The 27,905-nt window shown below is 39.9% G+C and overlaps 1 protein-coding gene across 2 annotated transcripts in view; it reads left to right on the forward strand.

Annotated features, from left to right (window-relative positions):
• Window positions 1-26,094, forward strand: part of LOC143852749 (binding protein) — a 42,466-nt gene extending 16,372 nt beyond the window's left edge. The window contains exons 13-17 of one of the 2 annotated variants that reach the window (XM_077362329.1): window positions 18,115-18,266; window positions 18,350-18,554; window positions 19,110-19,283; window positions 19,362-19,450; window positions 25,837-26,094. In XM_077362329.1, coding sequence (XP_077218444.1) covers window positions 18,115-18,266; window positions 18,350-18,554; window positions 19,110-19,283; window positions 19,362-19,420 — 590 coding nt within the window. In that variant the 3' untranslated portion in view covers window positions 19,421-19,450; window positions 25,837-26,094. Of the gene's footprint in view, window positions 1-13,301; window positions 13,392-18,114; window positions 18,267-18,349; window positions 18,555-19,109; window positions 19,284-19,361; window positions 19,451-25,836 lie in introns of those variants that run through there. The other variant, XM_077362331.1, reaches the window with a different exon arrangement.
• The last annotated feature ends 1,811 nt before the right edge of the window (window positions 26,095-27,905 follow it).

The raw sequence follows: 27,905 nt of genomic DNA on the forward strand, positions 1-27,905 counted from the left end.
TTAGATAAGCTTGACCCCCGTTCTGAGCGGTGCGTCTTTCTTGGATACTCGCGCACACAGAAAGCCCACATGTGTTACAGTCCTATCCTTAGGCGTTCTTTTGTATGTGCCGACGTTACCTTCTTTGAGGATACCCCCTATTTCTTGCCCATTGCTATTGTCTCTGTTCTTGCGTTTGGGGTACCACTACCCTTACCTATTCTGGTCTTTACTGAGTTTCCTGTATCTCCTTCCTTACTCACCTTACCTAGCCCTGTTGTCACTAAGTCTGGTGTATCTCCTTCCTTACCCACCTTACTAGCCCTGTCGTCCTTGAGTCTGGTGTAATTCCTACCTCACCTAGTCCCGTCGTCATTGCCCCATCCAAAGAGGTGAAGGTTTATACTCATTGCCCTCACGAGTTGGTGTCTATTGATACGGCTGCTCCGTCCTGTACGCCACCTCACTCTGATCCACCTCCTCAGTCTGGCGGATCCGCCACAGGTATTCATCTTCCGTCTTCTGAGTCCCCTATTGCTTATCGGACTCGTTCATGGTCTACTGCTCATCTTATCTCTCATTTTGTTTTGTATGATCGTGTTTCCCCTTCCTATATGAGTTTTCTATCATCCTTATCCTCTCACTATACCTAAGTGTGTTGCAGAGGCCTTATCTCTTCCAAGTTGACGCTCTGCTATGGAGGCTGCGATGGAGGCCCTTTCATCTAACCGTACATGGGAGCTGGTTTCGCTGCCTCTGGGTGCCCAGGCCGTTGGTTGTCATTGGGTGTTTACAGTTGAATATCTCCCTGATGTTACTGTTGATCGGTTGAAAGCCTGTTTGGTGGCTAAGGGCTATACTCAGACCTATGTTGTGGATTATATGGAGACCTTCTCTCCAGCGGCCAAGATATCGTCGATTCGTATGTTTATTTCTTTGGCAGTTAACCGTGGTTGGCCTTTCTATCAGTTGGATGTTAAAAACGCCTTCCTACACGGTGACCTCTCTGAAGAGGTGCATATGGATTGACCTCCTGGGTTTGTTGCTCAGGGGGTGATTGGTTCTGTTTGTCGACTTTAGAAGGCGTTATATGGGCTGATGCAGTCTCCACAAGTTTGGTTTGGCAGATTCAATAAGGTTGTTAGGCAGTTTGGTTTGAGATAGTGTGCCGTTGATCACTCTGTATTTAGTGCTCACTCTGATGATGGCTTATACCCTTTTGATCATGTATGCGGATGGCATTGTGATTACTGGGGATGATGAGTCAAGTATTCAGAGACTCAAGAAGTTTCTTCAGACGGAGTTTTGTACAAAAGACTTGGGACGTCTGAGTTATGTTTTGGGTATAGAGGTGGCATACTCTACGTTCTTGATACATTAGAGATGAGATCCATGGGAATAAAGCTAGCTGAGGTTCTTATGGATCCTAATGTGAAGTTCCTTCCGGATCAGGGGGAGTTGTTGGACCTTGATGGGTACATGAGATTGGTTGGTAAGTTGATATACTTGACTCTGACTCTCCCTGCCATATCATATGCAGTGGGAGCAGTGAGCCAGTTCATGAGTTCTTCTCGTACTTCACATTAGGCAGCTGCCCTTCCAATAGTTAGATATTTGAAGAGTTCTCCGGGAAAAGGTTTATTTTTCAGGAAGCATAATCATATGATATTGAAGGGGTTCATAGATGCAAACTGGGCGGGATCTCCAGTAGATAGGAGATCAACTACATGCTACTGCATGTTTGTGGGAGAAAATCTTGTCTCTTGGCGTAGTAAGAAACAAGATGTTGCATCTAGATCGAGCGTAGAGGCTGAGTACCGAGCTATGGCTCACACATGTGGAGAGTTGACATGGTTGAGGTCTCTTCTGCAACAGATTGGTATTCGTCCTTCATCTCCAGCGCCGTTGCATTGTGACAATAGGGTAGCAATTCATATTGCTTTTAATCCATTGTTTCATGAGAGAGCGAAACATATTGAGGTTGATTGCCATTTCGTTCGTGAGAAGCTTCAGAGTGATAGGGTAGCAATTCATACACTTCTAATCCAGTGTTTCATGAGAGGGCGAAACAAATTGAGGTTGATTGCCATTTCGTTCGTGAGAAGCTTCAGAGTAGAGAGATTAGTACCATCTTCACTAGGTCTGCAGATCAGTTGGCTGATGTATTTACCAAACCATTGGCAAAATCCAAGTTGAGAGATATTGTAACAAGCTGAGTTGAGCTTGCACTTATGGTGGTTTTACTTTTACCCATTATGGCATTTCTGGAGGTCTGTGGAACATAACTATGAGTTGATGGATGAAGTAGAGGATGACCATTAGGGATTTTTTCAGAAGCCGCTAGAATATCCCTCCGGTGGCTCTTGACCCTGGTTTCTCGTTGGATAATCTCATTTGCAATTGCGGTTTCAACCTCGAGCGATTAGCGGGGCATTTTCTCAACTTTATAGGCACTGGAAGTGTTTGACTCCCTTGGGGTTTTTAATATTTGCCGCCGAAGGCCCTTAATCTTGTTTGGACAAGGAGATAGTCTGATCAGATCCCAATGCCCCCAGATCTCATTCTGGATCTTTGGGGAGCATTGAGGATAGGGATACTAAAGTGAGAAGACTGGAGTTTGGGGCCAGAAAGATCCCTGGTCGAAGAGCCACTGAGTTTAATCGACGCGTGCCTCTGAATGGCAGTGACTGGATGTGCCCGAATTGCCACTACAAAAACTTTGGTTCACGCAATGCCTGTAGGAAATGTTCAGGACCAAAGAATAAGCTGGCTCTATCCATGGTTTGGAAGCCTAAGGTTGGTCCTCCTCAGGCGTCTGTACACGATGACCATCCGGTGATCGATATCCCAATTGGCATGGTGGAGGAAAGAAAAAGGGAAAGAAAAAGGACCCTTAAAAATTGCCTCATCGGGAGTTTGAAGTCTGGTTCATGGCTTTTGGAAGATGTCTGGGGATGGGCCAGACAATGTTGGGGTCTTCCTGAGCTGCAAAAACCTTTTTCCATCAACTCAGTGGATATCCTATTTTGCTTTGAATCGGATTCCCAGGCCTCATCTATTCTCAGGCGTGGGGGAGATACTCTGGGTGGATACCTATCTTCTCTTTAGCCGTGGTATCCTGCATATAATACAGGTGCTAGAACAATAAAGATAAGATTTTATGATACCCCTCTTTATGCGTGGTCCACGTCAACTGTGGAGACCCTTGGTCAGCACTTGGGTCAGGTGCTTCAGACCCATCTATGTGGTAACCATGACCACTGCATGGCCTTTGCCTCCGCCTTGGTCATGACACCTCTTTGGAAATCTCTCCCTTCTTTTATTAATCTAAGGGTAGATTCCAGCATTTATTCAGTGAGAGTTAAGGCGGTATCCGAGGATAGTATTAATAGCTTGGTGTAACGACCCGGATTTTCGGATAAACCTGAATCGCTACCAAAGGCGGAAACTAAATGTAACTAATGGAAAATTCTGAATAATTTTTTTTTTGCATAACATATAACTCAAGTAATATTGATCTAAATCAAACTTAGAGTTTAGCAAAAGTAAACTGGCATTAGTAATATAAATGAAAAAACTAGACACTCCAATGACTCAGCACGCTCTTCCTACGCTCCCCATTTATTCTCGATGCTGTCCATTGTAGCAAAACCTGTGGGGGATTTGTGGTGTTAGTTCAAAGAACTATGTAGATTCATCCGGTATCCTAAAATAATATAAGTAAACAATTCTTGAATTAAAGTGTATAATTTGAATTCATTAGTAAACATGTATTAACAACAATTTCTAAAAGAACCTGGAATATAAATAAGGAAACATGCAATAGTATCCGTCAACGAAATCAATTGATCTAATAGAACATACAACATTTAACATTTATGAGACTTCTGTTTATTATTAATGATGAAGTATGAGACAGTTCTCCCAAGGTACTTCAGCTCCCTAATAGCCTATTACCTTGCCCACCAATACGTTCCACTACCCCTGCCTAAAGGTAGGGGGACTTTTTACGATGCGCCTACTGGCCGCTTCGCCTCTTGACATCATGGTCTAAGAGGATGCATTTACCGCCAAGGGGGTGCGCTAAAACCCAAGGCCGGCTTGGAATTTAATTATTCCTTGATGACTCCTCCTCCGCCCAAACCACCATAATCCTCATGCTCATGCATTTATTAGTTTTACCAGTGTACTGGTAAAAAATCCCAATTTTTCCAATCATTGTTTTTCCATGTCAGTTAAGCAATTTTCTTGCTTCCACATTTCTTTCCAACACAATAATATGATATCCATACGTCACAAGCTATTGACATAGCAGGAATATGAGAATAAACTTGCATAATAAACTGACTGTAAATCAATGATTTCTACTTAATCAATATCATAAACAAATTTCATGTTTGCTAAAGAAATTTTATCATACACATTCAAGTCAGCCACTGTTTAAAGTATAAGATTAGGGTACTGTCACCTACCTTGAATCCAAACCTGAGTCATGAGAATGACTGAAATTTCTCTAAGTGAGAAGAGAATGAGAACAACCTTTTTGGATGATGAAAACCACCTTTTTTTTTTCTTTTTCTCTTCTCTTCCTTCTTCCTTCTTTCTTCTTTCTCTCTTTCTTTTTCCCCCTCTCTCTCGTTTTTTCCCCCTAAAGGTGAGTTGTGCGCACGTTTCTCCCTAATATGGGAAAACGTGAGCACTTCCCTATTTTTGTGAGGATTGCTAGTTGTATTCAATTTTCTCTCTTATCTCTTCCTATGCGTCACAATCCTATTGCTTTGCAATTTCTCAAGATCCTAAATTGTAGGATTTAAAGTTTCAAATTTACTTTTTTTTGTTAAGTGGGACCAAGTTACTATTTATAGTAAGCGTAGACTTACTATTTATAGTAAGTTCAGACTTACTATTTATAGTAAGTGCGGACTTCCTATTTATAGTAAGTGCAAAATCCGACGGTCCTAAATGCTCGAATTTTAATTAGACTTGTTCGACCGTTGTTCAAGAGAAATTTGTGGACAATATTTACAAAGAAAAAAATTAATCACAATAAAGACCCCAGTGGTGTCGGTCTTTATACTTGGCCTTGTCGGTGGTGGGAATCAAGCGGTAAAGATAATTTGGTCTTTTTGAAGGTCCCAGAATGCAGGCTTCCGATAAGGCGTCGCTGGTGATGGCTACCCCACCGGAAAAGGTTGTAGATGCTAATCCCGAGGGTAATGATGTTTGAAATACCCCAAAACGTAAAACGTTTTTGGAGGGGGGTATTTTTGTCCCGAAATATTAATTTATAAAATATTAAAATAAAATTAGAAATAAACTAGTTTCTTAGTTAGAATAAGTTAGGGTTTCCAAAAGCCTATTTTAGGACTCTTAATGAGAGTCTATAAAAACACACTTAAGCTACAGATATTAGAACTTTAACCTTAAAGAGAAAACGTGTGGGGCTTTTAGGAGAGGAGAGCGAGGAAAGCTTGGGGATCCATCTCCTAAAGAGGTATGTAAATCAAATCAAAATATAATTATGATTTATTCGACTCTCTACAGGGATTCATATCTCTTAAGAATAAAAGTTAGAATATATCTATAATAATTAAATCACTCTTTGTGTTCTTCGAGTGAAGAACCATTGATTTGGGTTGAGGGAAACTTGGTTTTGCCGAAGATTTTCGCGTATTTCCACGTTGGATGCCCTAATCAATCAAAAGAAAATAAGAGATAACTTATTAAGATGGTTAATATGTTTAAAGGAAGAAGAAAGAAGGATTTTCGGGTAGAAAACCGGAGGAAAATAGTGTTCTTGTGTGAATTGAGAAAACCCAAATTGCGATTCTCGGATGCCAGAAGGAGACATCCGAATGGTCTTTCGGACGCCCGAACGGCAAGGGTCGGGCGCATGAACACCCATACCCTAGAATTCCTGAAAGGGGAAAAATCTCAGAGGCGCCCAAGGGGGTGGCTTGGACGCCTGGTTCGGACGCCCGAACACATTATTAATGTCGATTTTTGGAATATTTTTCCAATAAGTTTTGGGGACACAGATTTGTTCTGTAAGACCTAGATATTATTCCAAAGTGATAATTAAGGGTTAATATGAATTGTAGGTGATACCATGGTTTAAAATCAAGCACCGACATCATTTCCTTTCGGTTAAAATTACGATAATTTCGGTCGAAATTTCATTTTTAAAACCCACTATAATAATATTTTTAACCGGACCAATTGTCGAAAATTTAGGTCGAAATGACATAAATTTCTGGTATTTTGTTCGAAATTTTCGAAATTTCACACCAAATTTTGGAAATTATGGATTTCATACTAACCACGTCTGGATTGGAAGAAAAACATTTCTCATGGATTTTTTGTAAAAAAAGTAGGAAGTATTAGAAATATTCTCCTTTCTAAACTTTCCAAAAAATTCTTGCAATCCAAACAGGGCCTATATTCTTTCAAAGATTTATTTTTATTGGAAGCCTTTTCTTTATACCTTATGCTTTTTATGGTGGAGTGGTGGAGCCTAACACTTAAGGCCCGAGCATAGTGTGAGGGCCACCATTTTACACTCACTTTGGCGAGCCCACTATTTTACAGCTCATGCCACAATGGGGTGGGCCCAACATTTTATAACCATGCCTAGCATGGGTGGAGCCCCCCATTCTACATCCCATGTTTTGATGTGGTGGGCCCATCATCTCCACCCAAACCCATGCATAGGGTGGGGTCTACCATTTTACATCTCTTGATTGTCAGAAAACAAATGCCTAGCATGGGTGGAGCCAGCATTTTTCACCTTATGTTTTTGCCTATTTTCTTCCTTAGGTAATCCAATCTAGTGAATTTATGAGCCAAATAAATGTCATTCTTCAAAACTAATCAAATTCGCAAAGTTCATTAATTGTTAGAAAACAAATACCATGTTCAGTACCAAAATAAGTAGTACAAATGGGAATGTAAAGACAATTGAGGAGGCGATCAGCCCTATACGGACTCCACGTCGATGTTATTAACTTAATACCACATCGAGTTACGGGGCGGTTCAAATCCATCTTCCCTATCCTGGTCTCGGGCATGATGGGCATGATGCATGTGCTGGCGAATCTGATTTTCAATGAATAAATAGTACTGCTGCCAGGTCATTTGAAGCACATATGTTTGCTGGTATTGGTGGACGTAATAGTGATACAGAGTGGGCTCCACTTGCATTAGCAATCCCAAACGAGGGTAAGTGGTAGTAGGGCAGGATGATGTCGGTGCTGCTCCGGAAGATGATGCCTCACCATATGCATGTGCGTATGAGTTATATGGCATCCCATACCCATATGATCCGCTTTGGGACTGTGTCTGTGTATCAGCGCCATATGGGTAGCCATGCCCATAGCCATACTGCGCATACCCATAATAAGCAGTGGAACCCAATCCACTCTCAGCTTCGACTGGTCCATAACCATAACTCTACGAATTCCCACCTTCAACACTCAAATTCTCGAATGTGTCTGTCAAGCTATCAACACCGTAACGAGAATGAGCATCTAAGGAGTCCACTTCTTCATTGTTGAGTCGGTTCCTATGTCGTCGTTGGGATGCATCTGATTGGCAGTGCTAGGGTCGTGCACCATGATCCTGATCCTGAGTAATGTTGTCAAACTCCCGCTCGCATGTGAATAGGCTAAGTCGCCTATAAGGCTCATTCTCCGTACTTCTCACACTACCACCTCTACCAACAGAAGCTCCTACACCTCCTCTACTGCCCCCAGCATCTGTATTGTCGTCTGATGGCGAGAAACCATCATCAATACCCACTATCGGAACTGCAACGGGTTCAGGGAGGCCTTCTGATACATCATCGACTCCCATCTATTCCGCGATTAAAGGATTTGGTCTACCTCCAGGTGCATCCAGCACCGGCTCTCCAACCTCCTTCACCCACTCATAGAGAGGGTCTTCCTCACCTTCTGTGCAGAATACGTCAGTGAGATCTAGAGGATTAGTGTAGGTCTCTCGGCTACTATCTATCTCTCTGTGCTTCAACCTCAATCGCGTGTTATAATGGACATACACAAGATTGTGCAAGTTTTCATGTCCAAGCCCGTTCCTCTGTTTCGAGTGGATGACGTTGAAGGTGCTCTAATTTTTCTCGCAACCAGAAGAAGATGCTGTCTGAGATAAAACTTTTATGGCTATCGATCTCAGGTTTGGAGCATCTGTCCCGTATAAAACCCACCACTCAGCTGTAAAATAAAATACAAGATTAATCAATTACTTGCTCAATCTATAATTATGCAAGATATACACTTCTTATAAGCCTTTACTTGGTGCTGTTAGCTCTTCCGGCCACGGCAGATGCAATCCCAAAGGAGCCAACAGCGTCCTGAAATGCCTTAATCTACGATGCAATTAACAATAATATCCATTAGTTAAAAATTAAAATATTCCTCTCCTTTATAGGGAAATAGTTCAATGTTCACCTGTGATAAAATTGTTGATTGTTCATTCGGATCCGATTCCAACTTCTCGAAAACAGTCTGCAAGTCTTTAATGAGGTCGGCCCGAGTTCCAAGATACTCGTTGTATTGGTACTTTGGATTGAGATAGTATGCTAATAAAAAAAGAAATTTTGGTTATATATTTCTATCATAAATCATGACATAAGAAGAGATAATAAGTCTAGGTTGGTGATCGTATTCGTACCAGCCGAATGAAGTGGGTGAAGTAGCATGTTCTTCCATCTAGTGTCAATGATTTTATGGTAGCCTTTAAAGGATCGCGCAGCCGTTGTTTGTACTGCACCCTTCATCAACTCGATGGCATGATACATAGAACCCATGGTAGGCTTTTTATCCCCATCTACCATCCTCAAAACTCTTACTATGGGCTCTAATATATCAACTACTGTCTTACAATTCTGCCAGAAGGCTGGACTACCGATGAGACCCTCAGCCTTCTGTCCAGCTGCACTCTTGCTCTCTCTGTAATCATTCCACTCTCTGGATGAGAATAATTGCTTTAATCAAACCTTCTTGTCCAGCATACTTTGAAGAGCCACATAGTTAGTGGCAAACCTAGTAAGCCCAGGGCGTACCAAGTCTCCCCCACACTTCTCCCTCATGAGTGACAGTACATATCCATGGTTGTAGATGAAGTTAGTCACTGATTTGGCCTTAGCGACTACTTTCTTCACCCTCTCTGTTTTCCCAATGTCCTTTAGCATTAGGTAGATGCAATGTGCCGCACACGGGGTCCAAAATATATGATACTTGTCCATAATTTTCTTCCCCGCCTTGTAGTTGCTCCCATTGCCAGTGACAATTTGAACAACATTTTTCTCCCCAACCTCCTTGATTACCTCTACCAATCGTTTGTAGATGTACTTGTAGTCTTTGATGACATCGGAAGCCTCAATACTTTTTAGGAAGACGGTCTTACCATCACAGTACACCATAAAGTTGATGATGGACTGTCTCGTGGGACCAGTCCAACCATCGGTCATGATTGTGACTCCGTACTCAGGCCATTGTTGCTTCAACCCATTTGTATATTTCTTCAGGTCCTCAACCTCCAAGGGCAAGTACTTATTCATGATTTCATATGGAGTGGGAGCTTTCGTTCCTCTTCCATATTCGCCAGCTACATCAACAAAATGCTGCAAGTATGGGCCGCTGGCGGCATTTGCTGGGATGGCATTGTAGAAGGCAAATTTCGCATATGCTCTCCCAACAGCTTCCCTCGCACTTCCCCACATACTTTTTAAACTCCTCTGCTTTCCCTTTCTGCACAATGTGGGGTCCTTGCTTCCTACCTCCCTGACGCTTCCCCCATGCGTCACCCCAGTTGTGTTGGCCTTTGTTCCCTTGTACTACCGCCGCCCACCTCATGCGTAGATAGGACCCAATTCGGCCTGGTGGATGCAAATTCGGCCCTCTGCCTTCTGTCGTGCTCATCAGCTAGTGACTCTCTCACTGCACGCCTATGTTACGATCTGGTGTATCCTATATCGATATCAGATGGGAATGTACTATCATCATCGTCTTCGTCGCTGTCATCTACATCGTACCTTCCCGATACAGCATCCATGAACCCTTCTCTCATCTTCGCTTTATCCGCCTTACCTTTTTTCTTCTCCTCTAGGGAGTTTCTAATTTCGTCCTGAACCTCCTTAGGGCAATTTTCGCACCCTCTTACATCTCCTCCTCTACCTATCAAGTAGTGTTTCAATCTTGTAATACCACCGCCGCCTATTTTCTTATCACAATAGTTACAAATAACCCTCTGTGTGCTGTTGCCATCAGGTCGGCAATGTTGCCAACCAATGTCTTCATTTGCATTCTCCTCCCGAGCACAACGCTGCCCACGTGCCATATTGATAGCTTGAAGGGGTTGTAAAAAGTAAAAAAATGACAAAATGACAACACTATTCAGTATTTTCAAAAAAGGATCAAGTCAAAATAACCTACTATTCAGTATTTGTAAATAGAGTAACATGGGAATGGAGAGTTCAAGTGCCACTGTAATGTTGTTTGAAAAATATTAGAGATTTTTGTTATGATGTGATGTTCGGGACATATAAAACCTATAAATGTACTGGATTTTCTCATCATAAGGAGATTTGAATGATTTGAAATATTCTAAGGAATCCCACTCTCTTTGTGACTTATCTTGTAGGTTTTTCTTTTATGAAAAGCACTTTTTTCGTGAGTATGAAAAGGGATGGAAGAGAAATATTAATAAGGATACAAAACCATGAGGAGCCCTACTAAAGGCAAGATAAGTTGGATTTTTTTTTCTTTTAGTGGAACAGTAGATGAGATAATTTGTCAAGAAAGTTTGTTGATTTGAGATTTGAATATTTACAAGGGGTGGAGACATACATTCTTCAAGGAGTGGTTTGAGCCATTTGCTTCTAATAGAGGAGGCAAGGCTTCGAAGAGTCCCCATTTTTATATGTCAATGAAATGACATTCCACCTGCTCCTTTCTAGCATCCTCCAAAGAGCCAATGTAACTATAAAAACTGATAATTATACTGATTTATGAGGTTTTTAAAATGGGAATTGAAATACTCACCCCCTTTTTATACTTCAAAGAGCCCCCTCTATTGTCTTTATCACTACTCCTTTATACTAGAGGGGGCTGTCCTGAATAAAATAAGGGGCGAATATAACATTTCCCCTTTTAAAATATGGCCCATTTATGTGCTTATCTTGTACTAGGTAGACCCCAATATCCATCTCTCTCTCTCTCTCTCTATATATATATATATATATATATATATATATATATATATATATATATATATATTCTTTCTTATAAGTATTTAAAATTTTTGGGGTATGCATTGCACATAGACACAACCATGTATGATATATCTACTATACATTAACTGATTTTTCTAACTAAGATATAACCAAAATCATGCATTTGCTAAATATGGCCCAGTTGGTTATTAAATATGGTGTAAGCCCTTATAGTCCCTTATTTTTAAAAAAGTACTACGGACCACATCATAGGATGATCCAAACCGTCCATGTGATGGAACACAACTTAAACAGGTTGTTCCCCAAAAATCATGTCCATAGGATCAACTCAACCCTCTGATCTATAGAGGTTTCCATAATATGCAGTTACTTTATAGATCGGAGGGTTGGAATCATCCAATGGAAAATTGTAGGGGATCAACCTATTTAACTTTTGTTGCATAACTTGAATCACATGGACGGTTGGATCATCCTATAGTGTGGTCCGGACAGTTATTTTTGGAAAATAAGGGACTATAAGGGCTTGCACCATATAAAATCTCCACAAATAAACAAGAGAAAAATGAGTGTTTTCATTTCTAATTTCTTTCAACTTTTGAAGTTTTGAATCTTTTGATACACATGCAAACGGGGCAAATAAGGTAGTATGTTACACTGCAATGAAAAAAAATTATAATAAACTAAAATAAACCACTAACCCCTCTAAAAGATTTCTATGTGGAGCTTCAAAGAGATGAACACTTGGCCAAAATGGGATGGTTTGATGGTTTACAATTTACAGTAGGTTATAATTTATGTGAACACTACAAAAAAATTCTATGTGAACACTATATAGAATGCCTTCCGCCCTTCCCACCCTATTTCCTTTATATAGAATAAAGGCTCTTTACGTATGCCTTCCCTCATTTCAAAAAAATGATTCCCTCTACAAAAGTGATGTTACATTAGTGCATTGAAATCATGACATTGATGCCCTGCCATGTGCCATCACATGCAATTATGCAAAGTTGCATACAAAGTGACAAACAACTTTCACATGAAACGCATCTTATGTCAAATCGTCTCATGAGGCCTTCCCATATACAAACAAATTGTAAACCATCAAGTCACCCTCATTTACAAAAAAAAAGGGGCTTAAAAACAGAAATTCCGGAAAATTCGTCGAAATTAATTTCGAAATTTCAGACTGAAATTGAGGAAATTTCGATGAAATTTTTTAACTAACCTGGACAGCATTGGAAACCGAAATTAGAAATTTCGGCGAAATTATAAACCGTTTTGGTTATAAGCCATTTCGGTGCCGGTGTGCACCGAAATTTAAAACCACTGGTGATACTACACAGTGATTTAAAGATCTTGTTCGTGGGAAACAAATCAAACGAATACTACAGGTAAGTAGACTTGTTCTATCGCAGTTACTCTAATCTTGAATATGAATTATTATGCAAAGTTATGCATGTTCTTGAATGATATTGATTGTGTTAGTGTACATAAGGGTTAATATTCACAGTATGGTATGACTCCTAGTTTAGATCTACCATATGCACGTATGTGCCAGTTAGACTTTTATAGTCACAGTTTTGCATCAGGATATGGTGTTATCCGAGTGAAGATGCAACAGATAATGTCCGTTGAGACGAAGTGTTATGCTTGATTGCTAGTGTATGAGACTTTTTTTAGGCCGTCGAAGGAAGGTCACGGATCAAGCCGCAGTTGTGGCTCTTCGCAGTATTTTCGAGAGCTCCACCCTACGCATTATTTTCGGGGGTGTAATCCCGTACGAGATCGTTGGGATTCGGCTTCCTACGAGTTAGTAGGCAGGTTCCGTTGGCTATGTAGTTTAGCAGTACTAGTCTAACTACACTAGGCATCAGGCACAATTACAGTCACAGTTACAGATACAGTTATGCATGTTTATGCCAGTTATATAGTTTGCTAGCTAGATTGCTATGCCAGTTACGGTTTTTATATATATCTTACCCGTTATTCTGTTATATTGATTGATATCATGTTGTTAGTGTAAACATGTCTATTTCACTGGGCGTTAGCTCATTCCACGCATTCTATGTTACAGGTGGAGAACAGTAGGATGCTTGTTGCGCGTGGGTTTTGGGTGTGAGCAAGGGCGCCAATTTAGGAGTTTATTATTTCCAGTTATTCAGTTTAATTGAGATAGTAGCTTTAGTAGGAATAAAGCTTTAAGTATTTCATTTGGTTTAAATTGATGTAGTCCGTTGGACAAAGATATTTAGTTTTCGCATTGATTACTTTGATAGTTAATTAATTAATCACTATTTTAGTGGCTCTGTTTATTGCATGGTTCTAGTATGAATGCCTTACATATTCATGGTTTGATGAATATGTGGCACTGTTATGTGCCAGACCGGAATTCGGTTTCGTGGCGCGACAATGTTAGTGACAGAGAGCCGTTGGTGGGTCCCTCTTTGAATTTCGAATTGTCTACTCCCTCTCCTGATTCACCTAACAACAAATAGCCTAGATTGTCAGACAGTAGAAATGCTTCTGTGCATGGGGAGTGGGGTCAGCCTGAAAAAGGAGCGTTGCAGAAAGCTTTAAATGTGGAAGCACGTGGACGGAGGGGGGATGCTCTTCGAAAAGGCCTCGCTGACATCTTTACACTGAAGTCGGCAAAAGAGAAAAAAGCTATAAAGATAAAAAACAGATTCTATAAGGAGAAAAAAGCAACAAAGATAAGGTGAGAAAATCAAGACTCAATGAGAACCAAGGGAAGATGGTTGGTCCTACCCAATCTAGGGCACATAAGCGGTTGCGTATTGGGAAAGGAAATACATCGTGTAGGGATACTAAGCCGGAGGCACAACTGTTAGCTACTAGAGGCGGACTCTTTGTTTTTAAAAGAAGACTCAAAGGCCTTTTTAGGAAAGAGGATTCTAGGACGAGGAAACTCATATCCGAGTCGCTACATATTCTTAAAGATTTTGATAATATTTCTGATCCATCCATGTCGGGAGAGGAAGGGAGCCAGATTAGAAGCAAAAGAAATGCTCATGATTTTACTTTTGAAACTGGAGACTTAGACCTCCTGAAAGAATTGAATTACAGCGAGAAACTGGCAAGGAAGGAACTCCCCACTCCGTGTGAAATTTCTCTGGGTCCGCTGAAAAAGCAATGGGCTCAGCTGAGAGTTGAATCTAGAAGCACCGAGGGGAGTCGCGATAGTTCAAAGACGAATGATAAGGAATTGCATGTCCCCCTCCTCAAACTCCCCATTTTTTGTAAAATCTTAGAGAAGGAAAGGCACTCCCTTAGACGTAGGTGGGAGGAGGAAAAGAGGGCAGTAATCAGGAACTTGGAGTAGTTGCAGGCCGGTCCGGTTGATGAGCCTATTGTGTCCCATGATTTGCTGGGATTGGAAGCAAGTCAACTAGTTCAGGAGCGTTTGGGGTCAGTCGGGGACACTAAAGGTAAAGGCACAATGGTGGAAGATAATTCAGGAAGATCTGAGGATCAAGGGTACTTCTCGGAGGAGTTTGATGATTTGCTATCATTGGGGGACATGTTCGGGATCGGATATGAGGAGGACTTGGGGGACACAAGAAATGTTCCTTGCTATGGTGGCAAGGGATCTGACAGAAAAAAAGGAAGAGAGAAAGAGGCTGAAAAGAAGTCTGGGGAGGGGGTCCTTGACAAGTAATGGGTCCCCATCTTCGATTCGTCCTGGCTACTTAAGTCCCTTCAAAATTAGGTCTTTTTGCAGTAATTTTCTCCCACTCTTCGGTGTCTTAATTTTTGGGGATCTAGAAGTATCAATCTATTAGGGGAGACTATCTCAGGCGCCATGGCATCGGTAGATTGCAATCCCCTCAAAGAAGTTGGATTTTGGAAATAATTGCGTGCCATGAGGAATCGTCGGGGAAGGCAGGTGAATCCTAGGACGGACAATTTCCAATATTTTATTTTCAAAATTTTCGTCGATCTTTAGCATGACTTGAGTCTAACAGTAACATAAGTAAGTTTTTTTTCGGGTTGTTATCCAGACGAACTACATTATATCTATTTAAGGCTGGAAAGACTATGGTCTTTCGCCTTGAATGGCCTCTGATCTGGATCTTCCCATTCTCCTATAGCAAGATTTGGGGCGAATTTTCAATAGGGTTGATGATCTTTGATAGGCTAAGGAGGGGAGTTCACCCGGCAAAGGTAGGTATGGTGTATGAGGAAAGCTTCATGGAACCTCTATGGGTTGTACTTCGTATTCTTATTGCTTTTGGTAGAATGGAGACCAAAAGGTTTTGGGTGTTACACTTAACTTTTGATATTTAACTTCCTGGTCCAGGGTATGTCCTGACTAGTCTTATTAACACTTTGTCTTACAGGATGGGACTCCTGATCAATGTTACCTGGAACGCGGTTCGTTCCTGTAAGTGGTACGAGAACAGGTACGGGGTACGATGGCAGCCCGGTATGCGGTACGATGAGGGTATGCTATGTTGGTTTGCTATTCGGGGTCGCTGGTCAGTTTGGAGAGCTAATTCAGACTCTCTCACTCTCACTCACACAAATATATATATATATATATATATATGTATATAGGGGGAGAGAGAGAGAGAGAGAGAGAGAGAGAGAGTGCGCTACAACGCATATCAGTGCGCTCGAGGGCCTAAACACATGGGTCCCACATTTTTTTGTGGTGATCCAAACTATTCATTTGCAAGGCCCTTACATAGATAGGGTGTGTACAAAAAATCAGCTCCATAGGATCATCCTAACCCATCCAAAAGTGGAGATCAAAATGGGCAGATTTGTGGACAAACAGTGTCTGTCCATTTTGTCCTTCACTTTTGAATGGGTTAGGATGATCCTATGGAGCTGATTTTTTGTACTCACTCTATCTATGTAAGGTCCTTTCAAATGAATGCTTTGGATCATCCTAACAACGTGTGCCTACATGAGTTTTGTGCCCTCGAGCGCATATAAGCTATATGTGCTCGAGCGCACAATCATTTTCCTCATATATATATATATATATAATTTCATATATTTTTACAAGAATATTATTCCATAGTACACACTACATACATTTAACGCACAAAATATAAAAACCTCATGTATTTCATATACATTTTTTCATAAAGAAAGTTCCCATTGGAATATATGAATATCCTTCCATAGTCCATACTACATCCATCTAATAAACTCAACTCAACTCAACATCTATCTAATATACAAAATAAAAAAACCCTCATGTATGCTATACGTATTTTTTTCAAAAAGAAAGCTCTAGTTTTAAACCCAAAATATATAAAACTTGTTGCTCTCTCTCTCCATCTCTCCCTTAGTCTATATGCATCCCTCTTTCTCTCCTGCAGGTTGTCGTTTTTGGCGATCCGGGTCGCTAGCGAATCACGTTTGGATTCGTGCGACCCCGGATCGTGGGTCGGAGGGCAGATGACGAATCCAGTAACTATGCTCCTAGTCCCCAATGTAACTCTAGTATTAATGAAAATCAATAAAAATTTGTCGTCTTTCAAAAAAAATATTGTAACAAGCTGAGGTTGTGTGATATATACACTCCAGCTTGAGGGGGAGTGTTAAAGGGTACTTTGGTCTTTGTCTATGTATCTCGTCCATTATATATATATATATATATATATATATATATATATATATATATATATATATATATATATATCATTTTACTTCGCCATCTTCTCCCTCACTTCTTCTTCTCTTCTTCTCCTTCTCATTCACCACAATAACACTTAGAATACAAATACGGCAATGATCCGCTATGAGTGTGGGATATGGGTAAAGATTCCTTTAGGAAAATGTTAAATAGTTTAAACCAATTGTTTTTTTAGTTTTAAAAAGTATACCATCTCTCACACAACAAATCAACACCTACCCTAGATCCCTATCTCCCTAGCTTAGGATTCTCATTTCCTTTATGATGAGGAATAGAAAAATAACAAAGAAGCATTTACAACTATGTTACTTGGATATGGGTCTCATTATGATTAGGGATCGGGTGCAGGGATCTCTTAAACCTCAAAGCCTTAGCATATGGGATTGGGAGATATGACATGCTTTTTTCGATATAGGTAACAATTAAGGATCATTGAAACCTAAAATAGGATACAGATCGTGAGTATCCAAGGATATGGTATGCTTTTGTTGAGGATATGACATGCTTTTATCAATATGGATGAGGATTATTAATCGAGCATCATCTACTTGTCATAAAATGAAAATATAATATGATACAGATAAGGAGTATTCGAGGCTTATCCCTTAACTTTCCAAGTATCCTTATCTGATAATAGGATATTCTATGCTAATGAAGGATCCGGGTATAATAGATTTACAGCTTAGGATTCTTAAAATTCTCATTTCCTTTATGATGTGTAATATGAAAAGAAAAAAAGAGGATTTTTTTGAAAAGTAGAATAAAGAAGATTTATGATGTCTCTTTTAGGTTCTTACGCACCTTGAACTATGGTGCATGGTTAAGCGGGCTTTGCAGAGAACCAAAATAGAGGACCATTTGTTACTATTTTCATGGGAAAGTCGAAAGCTGCCTTGGGGTTTATTTATTGGGGAAGAAGTAAATCGAAGGAATAGAAACAGATAAACATAGAAAAAAGTGCATATGCATGTGTTTCATCCTTGTATACCATTACTGTGTTCAACCATTTCTATGCTTTATTTGTAAGTTTTTCTAATGACTATTTTCTACGCTTCATCCTTCTGACCTGATCTTATCCTACTGCACGATTATAAAATGATTTATTCATCAATATCAATTGGACTAGTTTTAGTCTCCACACCTCTATCTATTTTCCTTTTCTCTATTTTTCTACCGTGAAGATTATTTGACAGCTCTTAACAATGGGCACTTACTGCAGATTGTAAACAGTGGGAATATATTGCTTATTGCCTTTCTCAGCTGAGCTTTACTGAAAGGGGAATTAGAAAGCTTATGGAGTCTTTCAAGACCTACGAACACGTTCTCTCTAAGGATTCTGTGATGGACCACTTCAGAAACATTATCAACAAGGTAGTTACGATTTCCATTGTTCCAATTTGTGTCACGCAGTCCTACATTTACTACATAACTTGTTTAATGATTGGTTAAATCAGGGTAAAAAGTTCGCAAAGCCAGAGCTTAAATCCTGCATTGAGGAATTTGAGGAGAAACTTAACAAGTCCCACCAGGAGAGGAAGGAGCAAGAGCTGACCGCTAGAAATGCACAAGAACACCAGAATAAAATTTCTAGCTTTGAAAGTCGTATGGCGGTTAAGGATCACATTGGGGAAGAAGATGCCAATGCGGGTACTTCTGAAGGTAGGTCTTGAAACTTGACAGCACACTTGGATTATTATTTTTATTTTTGAATGGCAGCACACTTGGATTATTATGTTTAATATGTACTCTTCACCTTTAATTTCACAACTTATTTTTTTTTTCATTTGTTTCTCACAATGGGCTTGCCTAATTTCATTGTAACAGATTGAATTCAATTTCAATTAGAATGATGGTTGTTCAATGAATCAAGCTTTCTGGCTCTCATCTTAAGAATTTTCCATTTTGGAGAATAAGGAGTTACAAATTTCATTCTTGGAACATGACAGCCAAAATTATATCATTTCTGAATTCCATATTCAGTATACAAAAAAATACCTCAAGGATTTGCATAACATGATGTCAGAATATCAGAATTTTCGTGTAATTATCTCTCTTCTGAGTTATTTCTGTAGAGCATCCCTGAAGGAGCCTTGGACGATGGTTTTTACATGCTATTTGCTACTGCTACTGCCTTTGTGCTGATTGTTACAGTGCTTAATTTGCTCACCATGTGCTGTTACTTATAGTAGTGTCTTAACTGTGATTACCCTGCAGATGGGGATGGTGTGGTAATAAACCCTTCTGGAGAGCATGGAATGGCTCAGGCTCAGATTGTTGAGCCAGAAGCAAAAGTCTCAAATTCAGATGAAAGTTCACGTGCATCTAGTGTTGTGACAGGTTCGGAGGCAGATGGCATGGAGGTTCAATCGCCCAAAAGTTCTCAGAGAGGTGATTCAAGCTCTCACCCTGGTAATAACTCTATTTTTTTATAACCTCCATGGCTAATCAGTGTTCATCTGCTTTCAGGTGTCTCCAACTCCAAAGCCAAAAAAAAGATGGCTGAAACAAGATCAAAGGGACGGTAGCTCTTTTAGGCTCAAAACCCAGTCAATCAGGTCGGTTCCTCTTGTTTTAGTCTCTCCACATAATTTTCTATTTGCGCACAAGGATACGATATGTGATACAGATTATAATATTTAACCGCATTAGAAGAATTGCATTTCACCATCAAATTCTTCACAAAGTTCTCCTGAAAGATATGACCTGAAAGGAAAGCCCGACCTTCCACGTTGTTCAGATCCTTGACTACAAAAGAATGTAACACTTAACAATCTTCCCCCAGTGGTTCCTAGATGCCCCCATAATTCACTTGGTCCTGGATTTCCTCTTGAACTTCCATCAAAGTTAAGCTTGGTGTAATTAAAAGGTGGTGAGATCCATTTTGCACTAATTCGATCTCACTCCTGTTGCTACGAACTATCACCCTCCACTTATAAAATACACCCAGAAACTGTTTTCTCGCCATGTCTCTCATGGCTTTGGATAGTTTGCTGTCCAAGCTTAACAATTAACTAGGCTTATCTGGTTCTTAGATTAATAGATTCATTTCTTTTATTCCTAGTACCCCACAGGCTTGTGTAGGGGGAAATAGGATGACAGCCATCACTGGTTTTTCTCTCTTAGGCCGTGTGACAATGTGTCCTCCTTACGTTATGCAAGATGAAAGAACACTAGGTTCTGAACACAGGAGTACATTACTCAGGTGTTAAGGAACAGCTGTCGGGTCCCCCAAAATCTCGAGTGATTACGTGGGGGCATGATTTGAATCTGCCGTCTTTCAATCACGAGTTTGATGAGTCGACTAATTTCTCTACCCTCCTTGTTCCCCTTTGTTCCACTATTACCACCTAGGTCCCCCGATTCGGTTGCTTGGTCGGAATAGAACCAGGGCTTAGTAAGTGGTGGTGACACTCCATTCGTTAGGTTGGATCTCTACACTTCCCCTCGCGAGCCCTTCGTGTAATTTGTCCCAGAATTTTCGGTTTGTCTACGAGTACAAGTATGCCTTCTAATCGCCCAACCATGAGGTCCATCACAAATTTGGGATCACCCACATGATACCACAACAGTTGAACAAGCTTACCCAAATCCCCACGGCTGAGTTGCCATGTGGAAACATAAACACAATGCATCTTCTCTCTCTCTCTCTCTCTCTCACCACCATAACATTGTCTACATTTTGGTGTATACATTTTCATATATGCACATCACAGGTTCATCTGGTTATTTTGTGTTTGGCATCACCATAGAATCCTCATATATATATATATATATATATATATATATATGGAGATTTGATGATTCTCCCAACATTTTTTTGGTAAAATAATCTGCTGGCTTACTCGACATGCAAATATATCATTCTACCAATTGTTAGGTACCCTGAAATATATAGAGTGTTAGCAGGATGCCTAGGGAGATGCTAGAGCTGGGGCGACCACTCCTTGCACACCATGTGCGTTGTTAGCGGTGTGGGCCATGTATGTGGTGTGCAGGGATTGTCCATCATAGCCTTGGCACCCTAGGTGTCCTCACATATTTTTCATATATATGAGAAATCTTTCATATGCTCGATTACACTCTTGTTTTGATATTTGCACTCTTCAATTATTTTGAACTTCTGTAATTGGCTGTTGGTATCTTTTTGAGAATTGTAACAGTATGTACATATGTGGAAAAGACATGTTCATGTAGAATTTAAGTACCAAAATATATAACACAAGAAGAGAATAAGCAAGCTTTTTTTGATAACAGATAAGAACAGTAGAATATGGTGGCCGTTCTTTTCTTCACACTACTTTTTCATAGCTTTATTCATATGTAAAAAATCCAATACAACTTCTTTAAATAGACTATTGCCCATACGTTCATCTAAGACAAAGTACTGTACGTTTCCACTCTTGTTTTTCAACCCACGTTTCTACCTTTCCTATTTCTAATAAAAGTCTACCTATTTGAGGACTCTTTTAATGATGAGAATAAAACAGATAAGACAAAAGGACTCACACAACCGACTCTAGAATAGCTTCTAACTTGGACTCTTTAAAACCAAAACTTGAATAAAGACGAAATTCTAAATTTGGGTGGGGTCCACTAGTTATTCACCGTTTGAATTATTATTCCAACACGCTCCCTTAATTCAAACTAGGTGAATGATTGTACTCCCATCATCTGACGAAATTTCTTGAACTTTTCTTCTAGCAAAGCTTTAGTAAAAATATCCTCCACTTGATCTTCAGTGTTGCAATGCTTCAAATCAACTTCCCCTTTGGCAGTGACTTCTCTAATGAAATGGTGACGAATCTCAATGTGCTTAGTCCTTCCTTGATGAACTGGATTCTTTGTTAAGACAATTGTGGATTTGTTGTCACAAAACATCTACGTAGGCCCGCTTTGTTTCTCCTTCAAATCACGCAAAATCGTTCGTAGCCAAATTTACTTGACAAGCTGTAGTCATAGCAGCAATATATTCGGCTTCCGTGCTTGAGAGCACCTTAGTAAGTTGCTTCTTGGATGCCCAAGCTATGACACCCGATCCAAGACTAAAACAATAGCCCGTTGTGCTTTTCCGATCATCAATGAAACCTGCCCAATCACTATCAGAAAAACAAATCAATTTATTGCTAGTGATTTTTGAGTACACAATACAAAAATTGATTGTGCCTTGGATGTATCTCATAATTCTCTTTGATGCCCCAAAATGATGCTTGCTTGGGCTGTGCATAAACCTGGAAATAATGCTAACTGCAAACATAATATCCGGCCTTGTATGAGTTAGATAAATCAAACCACCAAAGATGCTTCTAAAATTCTTCTCATCTGCCTTTTCAACTCCATCATGCAAAATAAATTTCTCATTAGTATCCACGGGTGTTTTAGCAGGTGCACAACTTACCATTCCAAATTTTTTCAATAAATCCCAAGCGTACTTTTTCTGACATATGGAAATCCCATTAGATCCTTGAATTACTTCAATTCCAAGAAAATAATGCAATAGACCCAAATCTGACATTTCAAAAATTTTCAACATACTTTCTTTAAATTCCTTAATCATATCAAGAGAAGTCCCAGTGTATATCATATCATCAACATATAAACAAACAATTAAGATATCATCACCATGAATTTTAACATAAAGAGTTGATTCACTAGCACTCTTTTGAAATGAGTTTTCAAGAAAATACCTGTCAATTTTACTATACCATGCTTTAGGCGCTTGTTTAAGATTATAAAGTGCCTTCTTCAATTTGTACACTTTATGCTCCATGCCTTTGATCTCAAAACCTTGAGGTTGATCCACATACACTACTTCCTCAAGTTCTCCATTTAGAAAAGCTGATTTCACATCAAGCTGAAAAACTTGCCAATTCTTTTGAGCAGATAAAGCCAAAACAGTTCTAATAGTTTCCATTCTAGCAACAAGTGGAAATGTTTCAAAGTAATCAATACCTGGCTTTTGGGCATAACCTTTTGCTACTAACCGAGCTTTATCCCTTTGGAGAGAACCATCGGCATTGAATTTGGATTTGTAGATCCACTTAAGTCCAATTGCTTCTTTATTTGGAGGTAAATCTACCAATGCCCAAGTGTTGTTCTTCGTAATTGCATCAATCTCTTCCTTCATTGCATCACACCATTCTTTCTTTTTAACTGCATCAACAAAACTAAAAGGCTCCATTGCAAAACAAGCAAATTCACACCAATCATATATGTCAGCAAGACTTCTCATTCTTAAGGGAGTGGAATCACCAGATGAACTTGGTGACTCATCAGGATTTGGTAAACAGATATCAAGAGAAGGTGTCTCATATGATGTGCTTTCATTTAAAACACATAAGGGGGCTTCCTCATCATTTTTCCAATTCCAAGCATCTTTTTCATTAAAAATAACATCACGACTTATGATTAATTATTTAGAAATAGGATCATAAAGTCGATATCCTTTTGTCTCCACACTATAGCCAACAAAAAATACACTTTCTACTTTTATCATCTAACTTTTGTCTTTTCTCAGATGGAACAAAAGCATAGGCTATAGAACCAAAATTTTTAAAATGACTCACATTGGGTTTTCTTCCACTCCACGCCTCATATGGAGTTTTTCCTCAAACAACTTTTGTAGGAGCGCAATTGCATAAGTATATTGATGTGGCTACTGCTTCAGCCCAATAATCATTAGGCAACCCTTTGTCTTTTAGCATGCTCCTTGCCGCCTCAACAAAGGTTCTATTTTTCCGCTCTGCGACTTCATTCTGTTATGTGGTATAGCTCCACCTTATCAGCATCATTTGATATTTTGCAAATGGAACAAAATAAAGAAGTAGATTCATGGTTACATCCACCTTGATTTCTTTGATAACCACTGAATTGGTCTCTACCTTTTCCTCTGCCGCGAAATCCACCACGTCCACGGCCCCTTCCTCCTCGGAAACCTTTATTTGTATTCTCTGATTTTTTCTTTAAATCCACTTTCAATTGAAACGCTTGTTCCAGTGGATTTTCTGCAGTCCTATTCAATCTCTGCTCATGTGCTTACAAAGAACCCATTAATTCATTCATAGAGTATTTAGATAAATCTTTAGACTCTTCTATGGCAGCAACTACATGATCAAATTTATTCGAAAGACTCCTTAACACTTTTTCAACAATTTTTTGATCATCTAATTTATCTCCATAAGTTCTTTGATTTACAATAGAACTCACTCTAGAGAAAAAAATTTGAATTGATTCAGTATTTTTCATAATCAAATTCTCAAAATTACGACGAAGGGTTTGTAACTTAACAAAGATTACCTTCGAAGTACCTTGATATTCCTCTTGAAGCAAATCCCATGCCTCTTTCGATGTAGTTGCAACCATGATCCTTGAAAATATTGGCTCATCCATGGCTTGTTGGATGAGGAAAAGAGCCCTTGCATCTTTCTTTTTACTCTCTTTCAATTCGTTCTTCTTTGCCTTATTCAATTTTTCAAGTTCTGCAAAATTGTCATACCCATTTTCTACCAATTCCCATAATTTATAGGACATAAATAACGTCTTCATCTTAATTGACCAAAATTGAAAATTATCACCTTTAAATAAAGGAACACTTTGCTGAAAATTTGAAGAATTGGTGTTACCTGCCATGTTGCGAACTTACCGAACCCTTGCCGGTGTTTTCTGAATTCGCCAAGGCTTTTCTGCTCTATGGAAATCCCAAGACCTTATGCTCTGATACCACTTTGTAGAATTTAAGTACCAAAACATACAACACAAGAAGAGAATAAGCAAGCTTTTTTTGATAAAAGATAAGAACAGCAGAATATGGTGGCCGTTCTTTTCTTCACACTACTTTTTCATAGCTTTATTCGTATGTAAAAAATCCAATACAACTTCTTTAAATAGACTATTGCCCATACGTTCATCGCAGACAAAGTACTGTACGTTTCCACTCTTGTTTTTCAACCCACGTTTCTACCTTTCCTATTTCTAATAAAAGTATTTGAGGACTCTTTTAATGATGAGAATAAAACAAATAAGACAAAAGGACTCACGCAACCGACTCTAGAATAGCTTCTAGCTTGGGCCCCACTAGTTATTCACCGTTTGAATTATTATTCCAACAATTCAATCATGATATCTGTACTCCCTTGTGTGTCTGAGGATATTTCCACCCCCTTTCTCAGCATTTCCATTTTCTACGCACTGTTTACACAGAAAAATGCTAAAATGAAAGTCACTGTTCTGCTCCTTTGTAAAGGACTTATTGGGCTCCACTTCTGCCTCGTGTACGTGATGAGATCCTTTGATCCAATCGGGAACCATAAGTCCGGCCAATTGCCGTTGAGAACTCCTTCATTGGATTATCCTAGGCCCTCGTTCCATCATGCCCTGTTTAGTGTTCCGCTCAGAAAAGCTAATCCCTTTTTGTATTCCTTTATCTCATGCATGAGGTTTAACTTGCATGCCCATTGTGGGACCAAGAATTTGACTTTCATCATTGATCATGAAAGTAACTATCTCGTCTCTCTCTCTCTTTCTCTCTACATAACACATGTAGTGGACTGATTCTCACAATCTGTTTTGATAATGGCATGGCTTGCTGGTTATGTGCTTTTTTAATTAGCTTTTCCAGGTTGTTGCAGTACTCAATATGCCATTGACATCCAATCAGAAAAGTGTAAGTGCCATTATCAAAATATGGTAGTGTGGATATAAGTCCCCTATATACACACATTCATAATATATTTAGGCTACTGATATCAACATGACATTGTTTTGATCATGGGACGAACTTATCTTGTTTTGCATTCAGTAACCATCTGTCGTAGGCCATTACAGTTCTCAAGAAGCTCTGTAAAACAAAGTGAGTTGTCCTATTATCAAAACACCGTCGCCCGGAGATCTGTAGCCTGTCAGTCACCATCCAGTTGTGTTTAAAATGATGTTTTCGATTTTGCAGATAGCAAATGAGGAAAAGAAGGCAAGCCCATGCAATCTTATTCTTACAATTTTCTCTTCAGTAAAGTATTTGTTGATTGATGATGACCACTCCACAGAGAAATTGGTTGACAGTTTTTGACAAAGTTCAGTTACTGAACAATGTTATTACACAGAAAAGGGAATCTTTCCCAGAATTAGGTGCAAAGAAAAGCTGTATGATAAGATTGAACTTGGATTTGTAAATAGAAGTGTAGTAATGCTCAAGAAATTGTTCGGAGGTTATATGGTTTTAATATACGGCCCTAACTGTTCGATTCACTGGCAAGGTTTGTATCACCCCATCCCTGGGAAGAACTCCAAGCTGTAATGGATCAGTCTACATTGAAACCCTAACCTTTCAATCATTCCACTGCCTCCATTAGCTGGTAGTCTGTAGTGGGCTGGGCGATTGAGGCGTTTATCCTCATCCATTTGATTCATTTATAATTCAAAGAAAGCCTACGATAAACCTCAACTAAGCCCTTGCTTATTTAGTTCCGGGGATTCAGAAGAGAATCAATCTCATGCTGCCCGCTACAAGCAACTCGAATAACCCTGGAAACTGAAGCATTTTTTCTCTTCTAAATGTCTAAAATAGCCGATCTTAAGGGGGCGTTAGTCGGGCGGGATTTACGTGGTTTTTGGCGGACTTGACGAGTTACGCGTTAGTCGGGAGCGCCTTTTTTCAAGAACTCTAAAATACAGCGTTAGTCGCAAGTCTCGTAAAAACAGGGATCTTTGCATTGGCGGGGACTTGATAATTCTTTTAAACCAAGCCTTATCAGGTGGACGGCTTAGATCAATCTAACAAATAACTTATTATTGGCCTAGACAGATGAGCCTGTAACTCTATCCAAAGTTACTACTTTAGCAGGACCCACAAATGCACAATATTACTTAGATATTTTAGTAGGGCCCACAAATCTAATTATTAAAACTCTAGGACTTTAAATTCATGTATTTGTTGATGACTAAATGGGTGATTTCAATGTCCGCATGACTTTAAAAAGTTCACGCTAGAGTCCCGAAAGTCCTAATGTCCGCACATTTAAATTCCAAGTCCTCAAAAAGTCATGGACAATATGGAGAAGTCCGCACATTAATGTCCACACATTAAAATCCCGCGCGACTAACCCCCCCTAAGAAAGCCATAATTGTTTCTCTGCATGAGGGCAATGGAAATGGCACCAAGGCTTGAACAAACATAGAGTTGGAAATCAATGTACACAATGCTTTGGCTACTTTGGTACAAAAGACAAGTGATGGGGTATGAAAAACAGCAGCCTATTAGCTGTCGACACGTGGCCCCAGGATGGCCCACCACAAATCCAGCTTCAGCCCAGGGGCATTATGGTAATTACCTCAGAGTAGGTAAACTCAAATCTATAACAGGCCGACACCTGTCCTGGGGTAGGTAATTCAGCCACCTCAGGTTTCCCTCTATAAAAGGGCTTTCAGAGGTCAAACCAAAGGGTAATAACTTCTCAACCTACCACTCTTAAAAACTCGCTCTGCACTCCTGCTCATACTGACTTGAGTGTCGAAGGGCCTGTCCGGAGTAACGACTCCGGGTTGGTCTTCTGACCTCGCTTGCTCTTGTGCAGGACTCAGCTCCTTCACTTCGGCTCCTCGGGTCCTCCAGCTCAGCTCTTACGTCACTGCCGTATCTGTTACCGATTTTAGGTCTAACAGATTGGCGGCATTCGTGGGACCACGAACTAAAAGCTGTTCAAATCCCCTTACAAAATGGCAGGACGGAGGAATGTTCGGGTATTAACTGCACGAACTACCCGAGCCGTGCTACCTCGCAGGACCCGGAGTGAACGAATCGCCTCACAGGTGGTGGCTACTTCTGCTACAGCAGAACAGAGCCCGGCTCGTTCGGAACATCTCAATCCTACACCCACTCCGGATCAAGTTCAAGCTCTCTTTCAACTGATGACGGCTCTTGTCGGTCAATACCAACAACTACTCCAAGCGCCTCCCCAACATCCTCCGGTAGTTCCACGACCCGTACAGGAAAGGTCGAACGCCCACAGGAGAGAGTCA

The sequence above is a fragment of the Tasmannia lanceolata genome, unplaced genomic scaffold, assembly GCF_043159265.1.
Source record: "Tasmannia lanceolata isolate RefF3 unplaced genomic scaffold, GAP_Taslan_0.1 ptg000019l, whole genome shotgun sequence".
NCBI classification, from domain to species: domain Eukaryota; kingdom Viridiplantae; phylum Streptophyta; class Magnoliopsida; order Canellales; family Winteraceae; genus Tasmannia; species Tasmannia lanceolata.